Here is a 16,022-nt window from a genome sequence, read left to right on the forward strand (position 1 = left end):
AAACTCACAGACCCGAGATCAAGAGTCTCAGGCTCCACCGACTGAGCCAGCCAGGCGCCCCTCCTTGTTGGTTTTCCCCCTGTCTTGGTGGGTCAGCTGGAGATTTGTCGTGTTACAGTCAGTGATGTAACCTGCTCAGGAACCCCACACGTGCACACACCCTCTCCGTTCCAGGCTTTACAAGTTATATCACTGTGTTCATGTCCTTTGTTATCTTTGCGATGGAAACAGGAAACAAAAACTCTGTATCCCGTCTCATTGGCTCTGTGCTGTGCTCAGTATCAGAAGTGTCTCTGAGGAGCCCCTCTTCCCAGCCACCCCCAGACTCACACTCACTGTGAGGTGAGGGCATCGGCATTAGCACTGTGGTCTTGCTTCTCCCTCTCTTCCTGGTCCTGGGATTGGCCGCACGTCTGTTGCTATAGATTCAAAAGCGCCTTTACTTGACCTCCTTAAAACTGTCGTTCGAACTTTGAAATCCAGGTGGTTGTGCGATGGGTGTGCTAAGAGTCAAAGAGTTCTCAGAAGGAAATGGAGTTAGCACATACCCTTTGGTTTTTACGTTGAGCACATTCATACACACTGAGGGTGATGAGTTGCCCGAGAGATTATTTGTAAATGTGCTCACCTTTTGGGCAGTGGCAGAAAGTGAGACAGATAAAAGCAAAACCTGGTTGCCCAAAGGCCTTGTATATGAACATGGGGCAACACTGGAATTAGAGGCCAGTCCGCTGGGGTCGTCCTGGGCTCAGGTGTGCAGGGTCGGGAAGCAGGGTAAGAATGTCCTTACTTGAGCACCTTGGTGGGAGGAAAACCCTCCGCACCGTGCTGAAATTCTGGCATTTTCTTGTTTGCTTCTCCTAACAGCCTTGTGAAGTTGCTACCCTTGGGTCTCTCCATCTTACCCATGTTTCAGCCCCGCTTAGCCAGTAAAGTGGCAAAATTGGGATTTAAATCCAGGTCATCTGGCCCCAGAGCTAAGGCGTGTCTCTAGACACCATGGCCCTGAGCCCTGACTTGGATAGCCAGACCTGGGTTTGAATTCTGGACCCTCACTGCTTGCAGAGCTGTGGAATGAATTTTAGACAAGTTATCTAACTTCTCCCAGCCTCCGTTTCCATATCTCTAAGAGTGGGATAAAATGTACCCCCCACTTTCTCTTCCTTTTATGGACTCAGCCATTGCTGTGCCCTGTGCTCGGAACCCCTCGCCCAGTTGGGTGCCTGGTTCACTTGTACTTGGCGAAACAGGTCACTTCAAGGAAGCTTCCCCTTGCCCTCTGAGCTCCCGAGTCAGCCCAGATACTCACGGCTGGCTGTTGGGTTCACGGGTCCTCCCCACGTCCTTCCCAGACAAACGTGAGCACGCCCTCTCCCCCAGCCCCAAGACCCACCTCCTCTCCCGCACTGTTGGCTGCTCCTCAGTGCTGACCCATGTGGGATGCAGGGGGGCTGCCTGTGTGCGGGGCGGTCCGCAAACGAGAGAGCACTGCTTTCACCCCTGTGCGCTGTCATTGCAGGCACCTGGAGTACAACGGCCTGGTGGAGGTGAACAGAGGCTGGCTCTACGGCCTCTCGGCCCTGCACCAGCTCCACCTGAGCAGCAACTCCATCGCTCGCATTAACCGTGAAGGCTGGAGCTTCTGCCCAAAGCTGCACGAGTTGTAAGTGTCCCGCCGTTGCTCTGGGCAGACAGACTCTTAAGAGACTCCCCGTGGGTGACCCCCCTGGAGCGGGAAGCTCTAGGCCTGATGGGGTCCATGGCACCGCGGCCTCCGCAAGCTCAGATGGGGCAGGGCGCTCAGAGGCAGGCGGGCCTGCAGCCTGTGTTGGAGGGAAGACAGCCCCGGGCAGCCAGGCCCAGAGCGGGACTCAGGGCTTGCAGCAGGACGCCCTCCTGATCTGCTCTCTGCACCCCTGCTTTCAGATGAGCGGGGGCTGCAGGGGTGGCCCTAGGTCCCCGCAGGCAGCCTGTGCCTCTAGGGCCTTCTTGGCCTTGGAGAGGGTTCCAGAAGGAAAGCCTACACAAGTGCTCTCCTTGCAGCTGTTTGGAGAGCTCTGTACATTGATGGCTACACCTGGTGATGTGCACCTCGTCTTTAGTGACGAGGCTTATTTGGGCTCACACACAGAAAAGACCGTGACCTGAGCGATGGTGATGCCTTGACAGTGGGAGAACTGCATGTCCTTGGGGCGTCCACCTTCCCTCCCTTAGACACATCGTCCAGGCCCTTGGCTCTTTCCCTGTCCCCGCCTGGCAGCCCTGTGGCTGGGGGCCAAGATACATGTGCTCCTCCCTGAATGATGTGCGGCCCCTCCTCCCTTCCAGACACCCCCAGACCGGGCTCCAGGCCGGGACTGGGGATCCCAAGACCGACAGTGACCTACCTGCTGACAGCAGGAGGGCCTGGGTCCGGTGTGGCTTCGGTGCATCACTGGCCGTGAGAAGGGCACTGCCAGCCCCCCGGGGGGGCACGCTCGCGCCCCTGTTTCTGACCCCCGTGCAGAAGGTGGGTGCTTTTGGAGGAAAAAAGTAGCCCTCACCATGTGGGCTCCTTCCCTGTAATGCACTCCAGTTTAGTCCAGTGTGTTTGTGTAAGAGGGTCTGGGTGGGTTTTCTTCTTTTCTAGGCTTGACTGTGGGAGAAGATTCACCCCCTGAAATGAACAGCTCATAAAAGTGACAGGCCTTTGTCTTGTCTCTCTCTTGACCTCACCAGGCAAGCAAGGCGATGTTTAAACTCAGTGTTGAGTCTTGAGGTGGTGGTTTTACCTCTTCTTGCATGTTCTCCCCACACCCAGGGCACACTGGCCTGGAGTGCATATTTCAGCGAGCCCATGATTATCTCATGTAAAAATCCATAGCCCTGCCTCTTTCCTCTTTTTTTTTTTTTTTTTAAGATTTTATTTATTTATTTGAGAGAGAGAGAATGAGAGAGCACGAGAGGGAAGAGGGTCAGAGGGAGAAGCAGACTCCCCGCTGAGCAGGGAGCCTGATGCGGGACTTGATCCCGGGACTCCAGGATCATGACCTGAGCCGAAGGCAGTCGCTTAACCAACTGAGCCACCCAAGCGCCCTGCCTCTTTCCTCTTATGTACCTTCCTTGCGTGTTGTGAGTGTGTGCGTATTAGTGTTAACCTTGCGGGTTTGGGTTTGTGGCCCTGCACGGCAGTGTGGCTGCCTGATAGTCTTACGTGGTATGGATGGCTTCTGACCAGCTCTTGGCTCAGGCCATGGCCCCCAGGGCTCCTGGTTGGTTGCTGTCCAGGCCTGGAACCATGATGAAGCAAGAGAGGCCTCCTCTGTCCCCCGTGCCTGAGCCAGGCCAGTTGCTGGGTAAGGAGCCGTGCTCTGCCGGGCTGGAGGCTGTGGCACCCCTGGTTTTTGAGGCGGTGGGCAAGTCGTGTCCCCTGAGCCCCTGTCCGGCAGGCAGGACATTGTGAGCTGTCGTCTGTCCCCATTACCAGGGGCAGAGGTCACAGAAATGCCTCAACTGCCTATCAGTTTTCCAGACATCCAAGGAACCTCAGAAGCCGAGTTAAGATCGCTTTCCAGCGTTTCCGGCCCCCCCTCTAAGCTAAATTCTGTAATTGCAGGTGAGGATGTATTTTTGATCACTTGCCAGGTCTTTCCAACTGACAGACACCGTGACTTATTTCTCCAGGAGGGAAAGAATGTTACTCCCTGCTGCCTTTAAAAACTCATTAATCTTCTCCGAATTTATTTTGCTTCTTCCTGCCCCAGCCCAAATTTCCCATTTTTCAACGACGGAGGACTCATAGGCCAAGTAGCCAGCCCAGGGCCATGTGGTGTCCGAGGTGCGGGAGGGCGTGCTGGAGGAAGGTTTGATTCCGATGCTCGGGACGATGTGTGATTTGGGGGCGTGTTCCCTGTCCTGCTCATAGTAGGATGCTTGGGCCGGCTGGGATGGGGGCATGGGGGCATGGAGACCGGAGACTGTCGCGCCCCGGAAGGCAGGAAGTTCTGTGAGGCCGGCTCGTTCCACGCGGCGGCTAGTGGTGCCCTCTGCTGGCTGACATCGACAGTCTGACAGGGCTCCCTTGCTCACTGTCAGTGTCCGCTGAGGTCTGGTCCAGGGTCTCAGGCCCCTGTCGTGAGGCGTCTCTGATAGCCTGAGTCAGGACCCCCCATGGACCCCGGCATGAGGGATCGGAGCCTTGAGGGTTCTCGTGTTGGATGACCTTGTGTCGTCCTCACAGCCTAACATGCTGTCTGGTCTCCGTGATCTACACGAATATTCCAGGAGCCGAACTCTGCGGGAATGGGGCCCTGGTGGGTTTCTAGCTGCACGAACCCTGTGGCCCTTGGGATTCTGGCGAGCTTGCCAGTGTCCTGTCGTCCCACCGAGACCCTGCTGACCATGGCTCGATGTTCAGGAGAGGGTCGGGCGTGCCCGTCTTGCACGGCAGTGACGTGTGCTTTCCTTCCCCAGGGTCTTGTCCTTCAATAATCTCACCCGCCTGGACGAGGAGAGCCTGGCCGACCTGAGTAGCCTGAGCATCCTGCGCCTCAGCCACAACTCCATCAGCCACATCGCGGAAGGCGCCTTCAAGGGACTCAGAAACCTGCGTGTTCTGTACGTTATTTGCTGTGGGGTTGACAGAAGAAAGGGGGCCCTGGCTGGGAAGGCAGAACAGAGCCAGCCAGCTGCCTCGTTGAATTCCCTTCTTGTTGCTCTCGAGTCAGAATTGGGTCCAAAGCTGACCCACTATGTGCAGAGCATCACACTTGCATAGAATCAACTGAAAAACTGGTTGAGCAGAAAACTGTCTCTCAGTCCCCCCAGGGTGGTGCTGATAGGGTGACAGTGGCTCAGAACCTTGCCATTTCCTGCCGTGACCCTGGTGGGATACTAGGGTCCCAGCACCGGGGGTAGCCTCCCGGACCGCAGCTGTGCACTCCATGTCTCCTCTTGAATCTTCCCCGTGCGCCGTCAGCATACTCTGGGTCCAGGAGGCCCCATTTCATGAGAGGCATTTAGCAAATCCTGTGTCTTTCCCTGAGCTTCAGTAGGGTCATTTAACAAAATAGAGGCAATGATGTCCAGAATTTTCTTTTAAGTTCCTTCTTAAGTGGGGTTGCCAGAAGTGGCTTCAGGCTGCTTTCCTGGGAGTTAAAGTTTTCCTTTTGTTGGCTCCAGACAACTTCCAACGCAACTCCGGGCATTCAATCCCCAGAGAAGGGTGGATGATTTCCACCAGACAGTCACGGTGGGATGTGAAGCCTCCTTCCGGGCGTGCTCCACTGCACAGAGGGCTTGCTCCTGTGTGACAGGGAGGGAGGCCTGTGCACTTGCACCTGGCCCAGAGGCCAGAGCCAGCTTCAGTGCTGGGCCATTGTTGGGAGTGTGAAAGGGCCCGGATGCCAGGCTATTAAAGCCAAGGTCAGCCAGCCTTTGAGCCCTTGCAAGGCCTGAATAACAAGGCCGGGAACATTCAGATTGAGCCAGAAAGAAGAGAAAAGCTTTGGCAGCCAGAGCGAGGAGCTGGGAGACGGGCACACACAACGGCAGCTCTGGGTCCCCGGCTTTCAGTCTGAAGATAATAAGGAGAAACCCGCTGAAAGGAGGGGTCCCTTCCAGCAGCAGCAGAATCTCGGCACTCTGAGCTTTCTGCTCTAAGATAAAGGTCAGAAGGAGCACTACACTTCTCAGGCGGACCTCCCCTCCCTCCGGGCAGTGCTTATTCCCTGCGAAGGCTCTCACGGGGGCTGGGAGCAGCATGCCTCTCTGCATCAGAGAGGAAGGTGTAGGAACCCAGAATTGGGGACGCTGGAGGGGCTGCTGGTGGGGCAGAGTGGAGGCCTGCTCACCAGGTGGGAGCCTCGCCTGGCACTAGGATCTGCCCTGGAAGCTGGGGGAGGAAGCTGAGTCATCTGCCTTGTGATCTGCATTGTTGGAGGAGACTGGGCTGAAAAGTTGTCCTCATCTGCCAGCCCTGGCAAGTGGGTCATAAGTCTGACTCAGCGCCCAGATGTCGTCCCTGGCTCCAAGTCAGCGCCTGTGCAGGCCCCGAGAGGGGGGGCGCCTCTGGCCTCTGAACCCACTTGCCAGCATGGAGTGGTCCCAGGGAGGACCCTGTGCAGGGGGGCCTTTCTTCATTGTCTCCTTCCTCGGTGTGCCTTGGGCGGTTTCCTAGTCAAATCCAGGAAGGGGACTCTGGTTGGTGTGAGAGCAGACAGGAACCTTAAAGAACCTTTCAGGCTCATTCTCAGTATCGGTGGTCAGATGCCTGCTCTGGAGCAGGGGGCTTGTTCCAGTGTGCTGTCTGCACCCTCTCCCTGCCCCGGGGCCTGCCCTACGCATGTGGGGAGCAGCCCATGGAGCTGGGGGACCTCCATGTTTGAGGCATGTGTCCACTTTTTGGGAAGGCTGAGAACGCCAGGCCGTGCCACGAGGTGTGTAGAATGGGCTTCCCATAGCTCGGCGCTTACACTTGTGTTGACTGTACGTTACAGCTGGGCATCTAAAATCCACCCAGATGTTTTCAGCTTCCAGGTGGCATAGGGGGTGTCCGTCTATTTTCCCTCTTGACGTTAAAGAGAGTTGAGAACTCAGGCTGGATGGTGAGCCTTCTTTCCGTCTCCTCCCCAGGGATCTGGACCATAATGAGATTTCGGGCACGATAGAGGACACCAGTGGCGCTTTTACGGGGCTCGACAGTCTCAGCAAGCTGTGAGTATCTCCGCCCTGTAGCTTCTGTGGGGCTGGTGCACAACAGTTCTGAGGCTCCATCACGCTTCCTTTGTTCTGGGCCCAACTGGAGCAGGGCTGGCTCGCATTTATCTTCTTTTGTTTGGGAAGAAAAGTCTGAATAAGGGAACCAAGGCATCCCAGCCTCTTTCTGGCCAGTGGTCTCCTCACTGCCCTGGACGGTGGTTTCCCTGGGGCTGAAGACTGGTGTTCGGAGGCCTGTTAAGATTTTCTTTTCCTGCTGAATTTGTGACTGACATGAAAACACCTGAATTTTTTGTCTTGCTTTGCACAAAGAAGTCTTGCCCTCTTAATTCCTAGAAATTGTGTGAGATTCTAAAGCCAAGTACTGTTCGTGGTTTGGAGTCTCTAGTCAGTACTTTTGTTGTCAATCATAACATTAAACAGGAACAGTCATTACCATGAGGTAATATAACAGCTATTTTTTATTCGAGGTTTCTGGTGTTTTTATTTGCAGCTCCTAGAATTTGTCACTTACTCTGCAGAGCGTATATGTACCTGTGTTATATCTAACAGCCTCCTGAGTGCACGCTCTATTACACCACCTTTCTGTGGTCGAGGAAACACAGATGAAGGGATTTTGCCCCAGACCACACAGCAGGGAGGGTCAGGACTAGCTCCAGAGCTCACACTGTTCTCCCTCGTCCCACCTGCTTGCCCTCTACGTGTCACCAGCCCTCCCTGCATGTGCCCCCTAGGGAGCCTCCAGGAGTGGGGACAGGAGCAGCCATGACCACTGAGTAGCGACTCAGAGGGAGGGTTTCAGGCAGACAAGAAAAAGCAGTCACCACTCCATCTCCCCAAGCCTGCTCAGGTGACAGGGTGAGCAGAGTGTGAGTGTCAAGCAAATAGCTCCAAAGCAGCAGTGGAGTGTGAGGTTCCAGGAGAGCCTCTGGTGGGGGAAGTCTCTCTGTAGAGCGAGACATTTGCACTGATGTTGAAAAGTGTGGTTTTTACACACCTTTTAGACTCAGAGTTCTGAGTAAGAATCCGCTCTCTCAGCTCTCTCACGGTTCTCTTTGTGAGCATTGTGTATTCAGACAGCATGTCAAAAAGTCTGTCAGTCTTCCTTTTCCTTCCCTAAAAAAGCACTCCCTCCTCCCCACTCCTGGCCCCTGTACTTAGTGAGCCGGGAAGAGGCAGGACTGAGATGGAGCTGCTGGGGCAGGGCACGAGCCTCACTCTCTGACGCCTGCCTCTGCCCTAACTCATGGATGGGGGGGTGGGGAGGGCCTGCAGTGGGCGGCGCCACCAGGGCCTGGGGGCGGGGGGGGGGGTAGGTCCCTCCGGTGGAACCTGGAGCCACTTCTTGGGTAGTGTGGCTTCCAGGAGGCCCCGACGTGTGAGCGCAGGTGGTCCCCGGGTTCTGGAGAATGCAGCCTGTGTCTGGAGCCTGGGGCTGCCTTTGTGGTCACTGTGGTCTGTTCCCCTGTGTTTTCTCTTTCTTTGACCCGCTGGACTAGGTTCAGCAGTTCTGCCTGAAGTCCTAAGTCCACGTGCCTCACTCGCCCTGTGCTGCTGGACACAGGCTTCCCGAAGGCGGTGCCTTCCACACTGACCTGGTCCTGAGACTGTGGGGACCTCGTTAGAATAGGGCCGTCTCTAGCCTCCTCCCCCCTAGCCCCACCGATCAGAGTCTTGGGGCTGGAGGCTCTGTCCGTGTGTCAGAATAAAGGCAGGGAGCACACAACTGGGGGAAACTGGGACAGGAATTGCTTAATATGATTAAATCTATGCACTTATTTAGACGGGATGGTCTCGTGGTTGTGTTGCAAAAGAAAAAAAAAGAATCCTCTTCTTGGATGAAAAAGTGAAATGGTGTGGCGCCTGTGACCTGGATCCCCGTTCAGCCAGCCGGGCTGGGCAGAGGACGTGGCAGAGGGGGAGTAAGACTGGTGCCTTTGGGTGATGGGTGCAGCCTTATAAGGGGCACCTGTGGGGTTCGTGACGCTCCGCCACCTGCCTGTGGTGGTGTGTGGACTCCTCTCCATTAAAGGGGAAAAAAAGGAAAGCCTACGCTTTCCCGTGGTCCTGGTGCCCCGCTCTGGCTAAAAGCCACCCCACAGGGTGTGTGGAGGGTGTGGAAGAGACACTTAATGAATTCGGGGAAGGAAGGGGCCAGCGCTGCCTGGCTCTCCTCCTCACTCAGCCTCCTCCAAGCACCGCCTGGAAGCTCTGCCGCGTGGCCGTGGCCGGGACCCCTCACGGCCCCGTCTGAGCAGCTGGTGGCCAGGGCGCTGGGACCTGTCAGCAGTTGGGAGTGTGTTTGCACAGAGAAGGGCTGCCTGTCTAGAGCCGTTCCGTCATCCGGACTCCTTCACCCTGTGGGGCTGTGGACCCTACCGGGTCCCTCCGACCTGGTGCTGGCTTGCCTTTGGAGCACGTGCGGGAAGCTGTTCAGGGACCTCCCTGAGAATGGGAGGGGAGAAATTCCTGCCTTCGCTCTGTTATTCAAGGATCTGGGGTCCTTCCTGCCATGCAGGAGGCCAGACCTAAATGAAAACCTTTTCCGAGAAAGAACAGGGGAGCAGCAGAGCCGTAAGAGGCTTCCCTCTGGGTGGAGGTGGTGGATCCTGCCCTGCCTCTAATTTTCCCACCTACTGAATACAGCTGTATTGGATAGTTCTTCAGTCTGGAGCCTCCTGGCAGGGCCCACAGAACGTTACTGGCTCTAGCGAGTTTCTGAGCGTTTCCCCAGTTTGCCTGTGATTATTATGCTCACCCCCCTGCCCACAGCCCCTGTCATCCTGTTGATGGAGCACTTCCCGGGGGGCTGCACAGGGTCCTAGTATATGAGGAGGCAAGGAGGCTTTCTGGAGCACAAACTAGCAGCAGAGGGGAGCAATTAGTCACCTGTGTATGGGGGGTAAGGTGAGGGGCTGCCCCATGGTTCTCGCTCTCTCCGTGACATTCCCCAGGTAGGGGCGTGGTGTGTGCAAAGGGGAGTGTTGGGGGAGACAGGAAGAACTGGACCATGACACCAAGCCTCTTGACCCCTGTGAGATGGGGAGGGCCTGGGTAGGTGCTGCCCCAGCCTGGGGAACGTTGCCCCCGCATGTCTTCACAGAGCAATGGCCGGGCCCACGGAGGGCTATTTGTTGTCACGGGTAAGGGGTGGGGGTCAACAGGTCATGGTTTCTCTGGGTCAGTACAAGGACCACCTTAGCACTCGCCCGGTGTCTGCAGGGCTGTGTTAGCAAGACCCGGAAGGCCTTTGGGAGCACTTAATACATAGGAGGTTGGATGGCTGACTTTTGGGGTCACTCTACTCCAAGGGGGGCGGGGGGCATGGGGCCGATCAGGCCTGCGGTCCCTTCTCTGGGAGCCCTGGATCAGGTGGAGCCCAGCCTCAGCCACCCACTATCCTGGGGACAGAAGGAGCCTCCCCCTGGCCCGTGGGCCCGGTTTCCCCCTCTCCCCACAGGCACCCTTTATTGGAGCCGGCCCGGCCTGCCAGCTTGAGCCCCAGACCCCAGATGTGCGCCTGGAGAATGTAAGGGGCTATTTTAGTCCACCAGCAGGATGGTTAACCCCCACATAATTGCGAATTGGTTTTACTGCTATTGTTACCATTAGAAATAACGGTCTGCCCTCACTGTAAGAGAGGTCAGTGTGACTAAGATGTCACGAAGGAAACAAAGCCCAGCTTTTTCCTGGATCTAGCTGATGGGAGAGTTCACTAAACAGTTAATACGTGTTATAGGACCTGGAGCGCAGTGGCCTGGCCTGGGGATGCAGGAAGTGGGGGTTGGCCGGCGCCCACCGGGGCCCGCGTTCAGCGCCCTGAGTGCCAGTCTTTGCCCGGCTGGCTCGGTGGTTCAGGAGCGGAGTCGGTGCGGACGGCCGATTTCCGCATGTTTGGGTCATTTGTTTTAGAATAAAAGCCTCCGATGGTGAGAGCGTGTGGAAACTCTTTCCGGAGGAGGAGATTGTTTCCACGTTCACAAAAATTGAAAAGTCACAGGGTCCCTGGCCCTCATGCTCTTCCGTCCTCCCAGTGGCTGGCCGGGGCTGAAGCTGAACTCGGAGCCGCTGGTGGGCTGCTCGGGGCGGGAGGCCCCCGGGGGGGGGGTGTCTTTTCCTCATGAAGTGGGAGGACCCGGCAGCTCCCGTGCTTGCCCTGTAGGTGTCCCCTTGGGTTTTCGGTGCCCGAGCGCGGGGGTGGGGTGGCGAGGCACCTCCTTCTGTGGCTCGTGGCGCTGGCAGGGCCTGTCCGCCCGTGATCTCATCCTCGAGAAGGTGCCCCAGGAGCCCTGCACAGTTGCTGGAAGCTTAGGGCCCGGGGGCAGGGCCCACCCGTCTGCCCAGCCGTCTCTGATTTCCTTCCAGACTCCGATTTCCTTTCTTTGCTCCTTTCAGGGCGGGGCTGGAGCTTGCTGTCTTCATGCAGGTCTGCAGGTGGGGCTGGCCCCCAGGGGAGATCTTTCTCTGGTTCTCAATGGGATCCCAGACAACAGCCCTGCTCTTCCAAGGCTGCCTGCCGTGCCCACCTTAGGAAGCCCTCCCTCCCAGGGCTGGGGACTTCGCAGCAGCCCCCGCTCTCCACCAACCCTTTAGATGCTGCTGCTGGGCGTCAGGCGGGAGACCCCACGTATCTGTCCGCGTGACCGTGGGGTGCTTGGTCGCAGGGGGTTTCCTGTGCCCGCAGGAGTGCAGAGAGTGCCCAGCTGGGCTGTCCTCAGAGTGTCGCCAGACTTTGGTTTCTGGGGAAAATTTGGGTAGTTACTGTGGAGGTTGTGATTGGAATTGCTTGGAAGTGGGAGCCCCTTCTCAAGGGTAGGCAGTCCAGGGGTACAGCTATTCGATAACCTTGGAGGCTGACCTTTGAGGACCTGTCTGGGATTTAATGAACCTCGGGCATCATTCAAAACCTGGGCTCTTGCTTAAGAGGCCAGAGCGCAGGAACCTGCCTTTCCACACTGAGCGGCCTTCCCAGAGGCAGGGGCGCAGCTCACGGTGGCCGCCTCCTGGCTCCTAGGGTGCATCTCGGGTGCAAAGAGCTGGGGAGCCATCTTGATGGATGCCCATTTTCCTGCCGTCTTCTTGCCTCCTTTGGAAACCTTTATCCCCAGTTGCCAGAAGTGGGTGGGAGATTTTAGTTCCAGAGATTGCGTTCCCTTCCATGACTGCTTCCTCTCGGTAGAACAGTGATCGGTCCCCTCTTTCCCATGAGGCCCTTGGGTGGTCCCGCAGAGACAGCTCTGGCTGGACAAGGGGATTTCCACTGAACGTCACAAGGAGCTTTTTCAGGCGAGACGGTGCATGCAATCGCAACCTGTCATCACTGTTAAATTCTCATAAAGATAAAAGTATTTCATTTCGGAAAGGGGGAAGGCCTGCATACTTCAGACCCGTCATCTGAGTGCAGGTCAGATTTCCACCTGCCCCTCACAGGACAGACTTCTCAGATGGCATTGCCCTAATTGTGTGTTCTCTTTCTCCCATTCCTCCCTCGTCTCTCCCCCTCTGGTTTTGGTTTTTGTTTTTTTGTTTTGTTTATTTTTTTTTCCCCCTGTGTCTGGATGTTTGGAAATGGCAGAACTCTGTTTGGAAACAAGATCAAGTCCGTGGCTAAGAGAGCCTTCTCGGGGCTGGAAGGCTTGGAGCACCTGTGAGTATCGCGCCAGACCTTCCCTGACCCACAGGCCTGCCAAATGCGGCTGCCGGGGAAGTCTGCTAGCAATTTAATCACATCTTCGTAAACTGAGAAACAGCCTATTTGGAAACACCAGCTGCTTCCTTCTCATAAGTCAGCTTCAACTTTGGCCTTTATTTTGCCCACGCCAGGAACAGTTACAGAACACATGGCCAGTCAGTGAGTGCCTAATTACTGTGGCCGCTGTTTGGCTAAATACCTCCCCTCTGCTCCTGCCCTGCTCCCCACGGCCCGGGCCCCTCCGCGGACCCCGGGCCCCTCCTCCCCTCGGTGTGGGCGCTATGTCCCGGCCCTGGCTGACGGCTCCACGACAGCAGCCTGACAGGGCTGAGCACATGGTGGGCTTAGCCGGGAGGTTTTCTCCTGCCCTGGTTGCCTTTGGGAGGATGGAGTCAGCCCGGGGACGCTGATGTTCTCACCATCTAGAGGAGAGGCCTCTAGTAGTTGATTCTTACTCTGTTTTGTCTGGGACTCAAATTTGACCTGAATTCTGTTGGGAAAGGTTTTGCTTGTTGACTTGCTGAGCAGGCCTCAAACCAGCTTTGTCGCTGCCCACAGGGTGGGGTAGTTCCAAGGTTATTCCATGCGCTCATGTCAGTGTCTGGGAGGGGACAGCCACATAGGGTAGACTTGGGACATGGGATCTGGCTAGTACCTCTGGCACACTGGTGAAAGCAGGACTATCCTGAAAACTCCCTGAGCTTCTTGGCCCAAACACGTGGCTGACTCAGGGTGCCCGGCGTCTGCCTGCATAAGTAAAGAGTGTTCTTTTGCAGGAACCTTGGAGAGAATGCAATCAGATCTGTCCAGTCTGATGCTTTTGTGAAGATGAAGAATCTCAAAGAGCTGTAAGTACCTGGGATTCCACAGCCCTGGTTAACATGGGCAGAGAATTCGGGGTGAGAAATGCTTTAATTCCATGATGCCTCGATTTATATACTAGATGGGGCCGTTTATATTTGTGTGTCGGCCCGTGGGGGTGGCTTCTGGATTAGGGTCAAGCACACCTTGTCTTAAAGGGTCACACAGTATTGTCAGCGTTTGGGCCACGAGGTCTCTGTCACGGCCGCTGTGCTGTCGTCACAGAAGGTAGCCATCAATAATACACGAGTGCATGGGTGTGGCTTGCGCCACTGAATTCTTATTTACGGAAAACCGGGCCTGCAGGCTGTAGCTTACTATCCGCGGCTCTAGAGGACATGAAATGAATCCTCTTCTAGAAAAGGGATAGTCATTACTTAAATGATGTCCTGGGCAAGTTTTCCTCATGTAGGTTTGCTTGAAATGGAGCAGCTCTCTTGACAGGGGCTGCCTGAAAGAGCACATTGGCCGGTGAGCGAGGCGGAGACCACGTGTGGGATGGCCACAGGTAGTTGTGGGGTTAGTGAGATGGCGCCAGCCCACGTCTGTCCCAGGCCCCCACAGCGCTTCATAGTTGGAGGTGCCGTAGACATTGACCACGGGCCTTTGGGTGACAGGGCTTGGAAGAGCTTGCCTGTGCCCTAGTCTGTGGCTGAGGAGCTCATCTGGGTACTTAGGTGGCAACACCCACGCTTCCTGTCTTCTTCCTATACATTAATCTGAGTTTGCAGCCAAAAAGTCTAGCTGCAATATTAATTTCTGAAAGATTTGGCCTTTGTTTCTTAGAAGTGCTGACAGAAGGGTGGATGCCAAAGGATGGCCATCTTTGCATCCTGACCTCATCCTCATTCCTGAGGCCACTCCTGGTGGGCCCTAGGGAGAAATGGGGAAGTAGGAAGGCGTAGTCCCCATACTTTAAAAAGAAAGCAGGCCCCTGGTGACATTGCTCTGGATAAGTGAGGGGAGGGGAGGCCTTTTGGGCACCTGCCTCATGGTATTTTTATAGCTGTGAGATTCAGGCCCGTGGAGTAGATGTTCTTACAAAGGTCATGGTCTTAAAATGGTGAGTGTTCACTGTGCATTTCTTTCAATTTTTCCTTGAAACTTTTCAAATAGGATGTTGGGAGTAATCTGATTAAATGGGAAAGAGTATTCTGAAAAAAAGAGGGAAGGACAGAGAGATTTTCCTTCTGGCCTCCCTAAAAATTGAAGTTTCCTGAGACACTTTTCTAGTTGGGAAGAACTGGCCTCTTCCAGGTGCTTGGGGACCCTCCCCCAAATACGCTTCAGCGTGGTTCTGGAGGCTCAGCCTCGGCCCCTGCCTAGGTTTCCCGTCGCTCGCTGCGTGTACCCAGCTGTGGCTGGCTCTGGGCCCAGTCCTCTGACGGGAGAAACAGTTAATTCCACTTGGTCATTTTCTTCCCCCATCTGATCAAGGCAGGTTGTACCATGTACTTAGTCATGCTCTGGGTAAATTTCCACAAGCGGTGATTAGAAACACACTTCGAGATGGAATCATGAAAATGCAGCGTAAGCCAGCAGAGTGATGGGATGGCTGGAGGTGGGAGCTGTGGAAAGCCGTGCCTTTTAGAAGCTGACGAGAAGGAAGAGTAGTGGAGATCTGCAAAGCCTTGGGGTTGCTGGCAGTGCCCGGTCCCATCTTCCAACCTTACCTTTGTCTTTAAAGCAATGTGTGTGGGTGGAGGGGAGATCAGGGGGTCAGTGTCCTTACTGTCTGGCCAGGCTTGCTCTCCATCTGTCTTGTTAGTCTTTTTTTTTTTTTTTTTTTTCTTGAGAGCGAGAGAGAGCACACGCACATGGAGCTGGGGGGAAGGGGAGAGGGAGAAGGAGAGTATGAAGCAGGTTCCACGCTCAGCACAGAGCCTGACACTGGGCTTGATCTCACAACCCTGAGATCATGACCTGAGCTGAAATCAAGAGTCAGACACATTAATTAACCAACTGAGCCACCGAAGTGCCCCGGTCTTGCTGGTCCTGACTCACTCTTTAGGAAAAGTCTTCTTTCCGCCCCGAGTACCCCCTCTGTGCTGAGGTCTCGCCTCCTCTGTGTGAGGTGGGCTTCATCGGAGAAGGCAGGAAATCCTGAAGCAAGCTAGGCCAACGCTATGTGGTGTGAGGCCTGACTCTTCCCACACACATTTCTAGTCAATGATAAATGTCAAATTTCCTTTCCTCACTTTGTTCCTGTGGCTCAAATGAAACAGGTCCCTGTCCTCCACAGAAGTGCCTAGAGACTCACGGCGACAGCCCAGTGTCTTCCTCTAAACTTCACCCAGGCTCTCCCGCTGATGACACAGAGAGGGGCAGCCATGCCAAATGCCTGCTTGGTGGGAGCTTGTGACAGCACTTCTGATAGGGGGAAGAGTTCCTCTCTGTCACGGATGCGGTGTTTCCGGTGCCTGGCGACACCCCATCCGGCCACCACCCACAGCCCACCTGCAGCAGCTGCCCATTTCCAGAGTGGGAGTCAGCCACTTCCTCAGGCCTGCCTGTGGGAGCTCTCCTGCTACCTGACTAGCTCCGCAGTAAGAACAGCCCTCGGGGAGATGCCGCCAAGCAGAGAGCCCCCTGCCCATTAAATGCAAATGCAAAAAAAAAAAAAAACCCAAAAAGTCCCATGCTGATTTGAAGGTTCGATGTGGGCAGACATCCCAGTTAGAATGGCTCTGAGATCAGTTATTTCAGTCTTTGAAAAAGCACCTTCCAAAAGTATTTTAATCCTAGATGGCTCATCTGCAAACCACGAGGAACA

At 55.4% G+C, this 16,022-nt stretch overlaps 1 protein-coding gene across 1 annotated transcript in view; it reads left to right on the top strand.

The window, feature by feature from the left end:
* Nucleotides 1–16,022, top strand: part of LRIG1 (leucine rich repeats and immunoglobulin like domains 1) — a 110,955-nt gene that overhangs the window by 79,408 nt on the left and 15,525 nt on the right. The window contains exons 7-11 of the mRNA XM_028110332.2: nt 1,520–1,663; nt 4,453–4,596; nt 6,613–6,693; nt 12,272–12,343; nt 13,165–13,236. Of these exons, the coding sequence (XP_027966133.1) occupies nt 1,520–1,663; nt 4,453–4,596; nt 6,613–6,693; nt 12,272–12,343; nt 13,165–13,236 (513 nt within the window). The remainder of the gene's footprint in view (nt 1–1,519; nt 1,664–4,452; nt 4,597–6,612; nt 6,694–12,271; nt 12,344–13,164; nt 13,237–16,022) is intronic.

This window comes from Eumetopias jubatus, unplaced genomic scaffold (genome assembly GCF_037043125.1).
Source record: "Eumetopias jubatus isolate StellerSeaLion01/CBP00866 unplaced genomic scaffold, mEumJub1_p1.0 scaffold_1, whole genome shotgun sequence".
Lineage (NCBI taxonomy): Eukaryota > Metazoa > Chordata > Mammalia > Carnivora > Otariidae > Eumetopias > Eumetopias jubatus.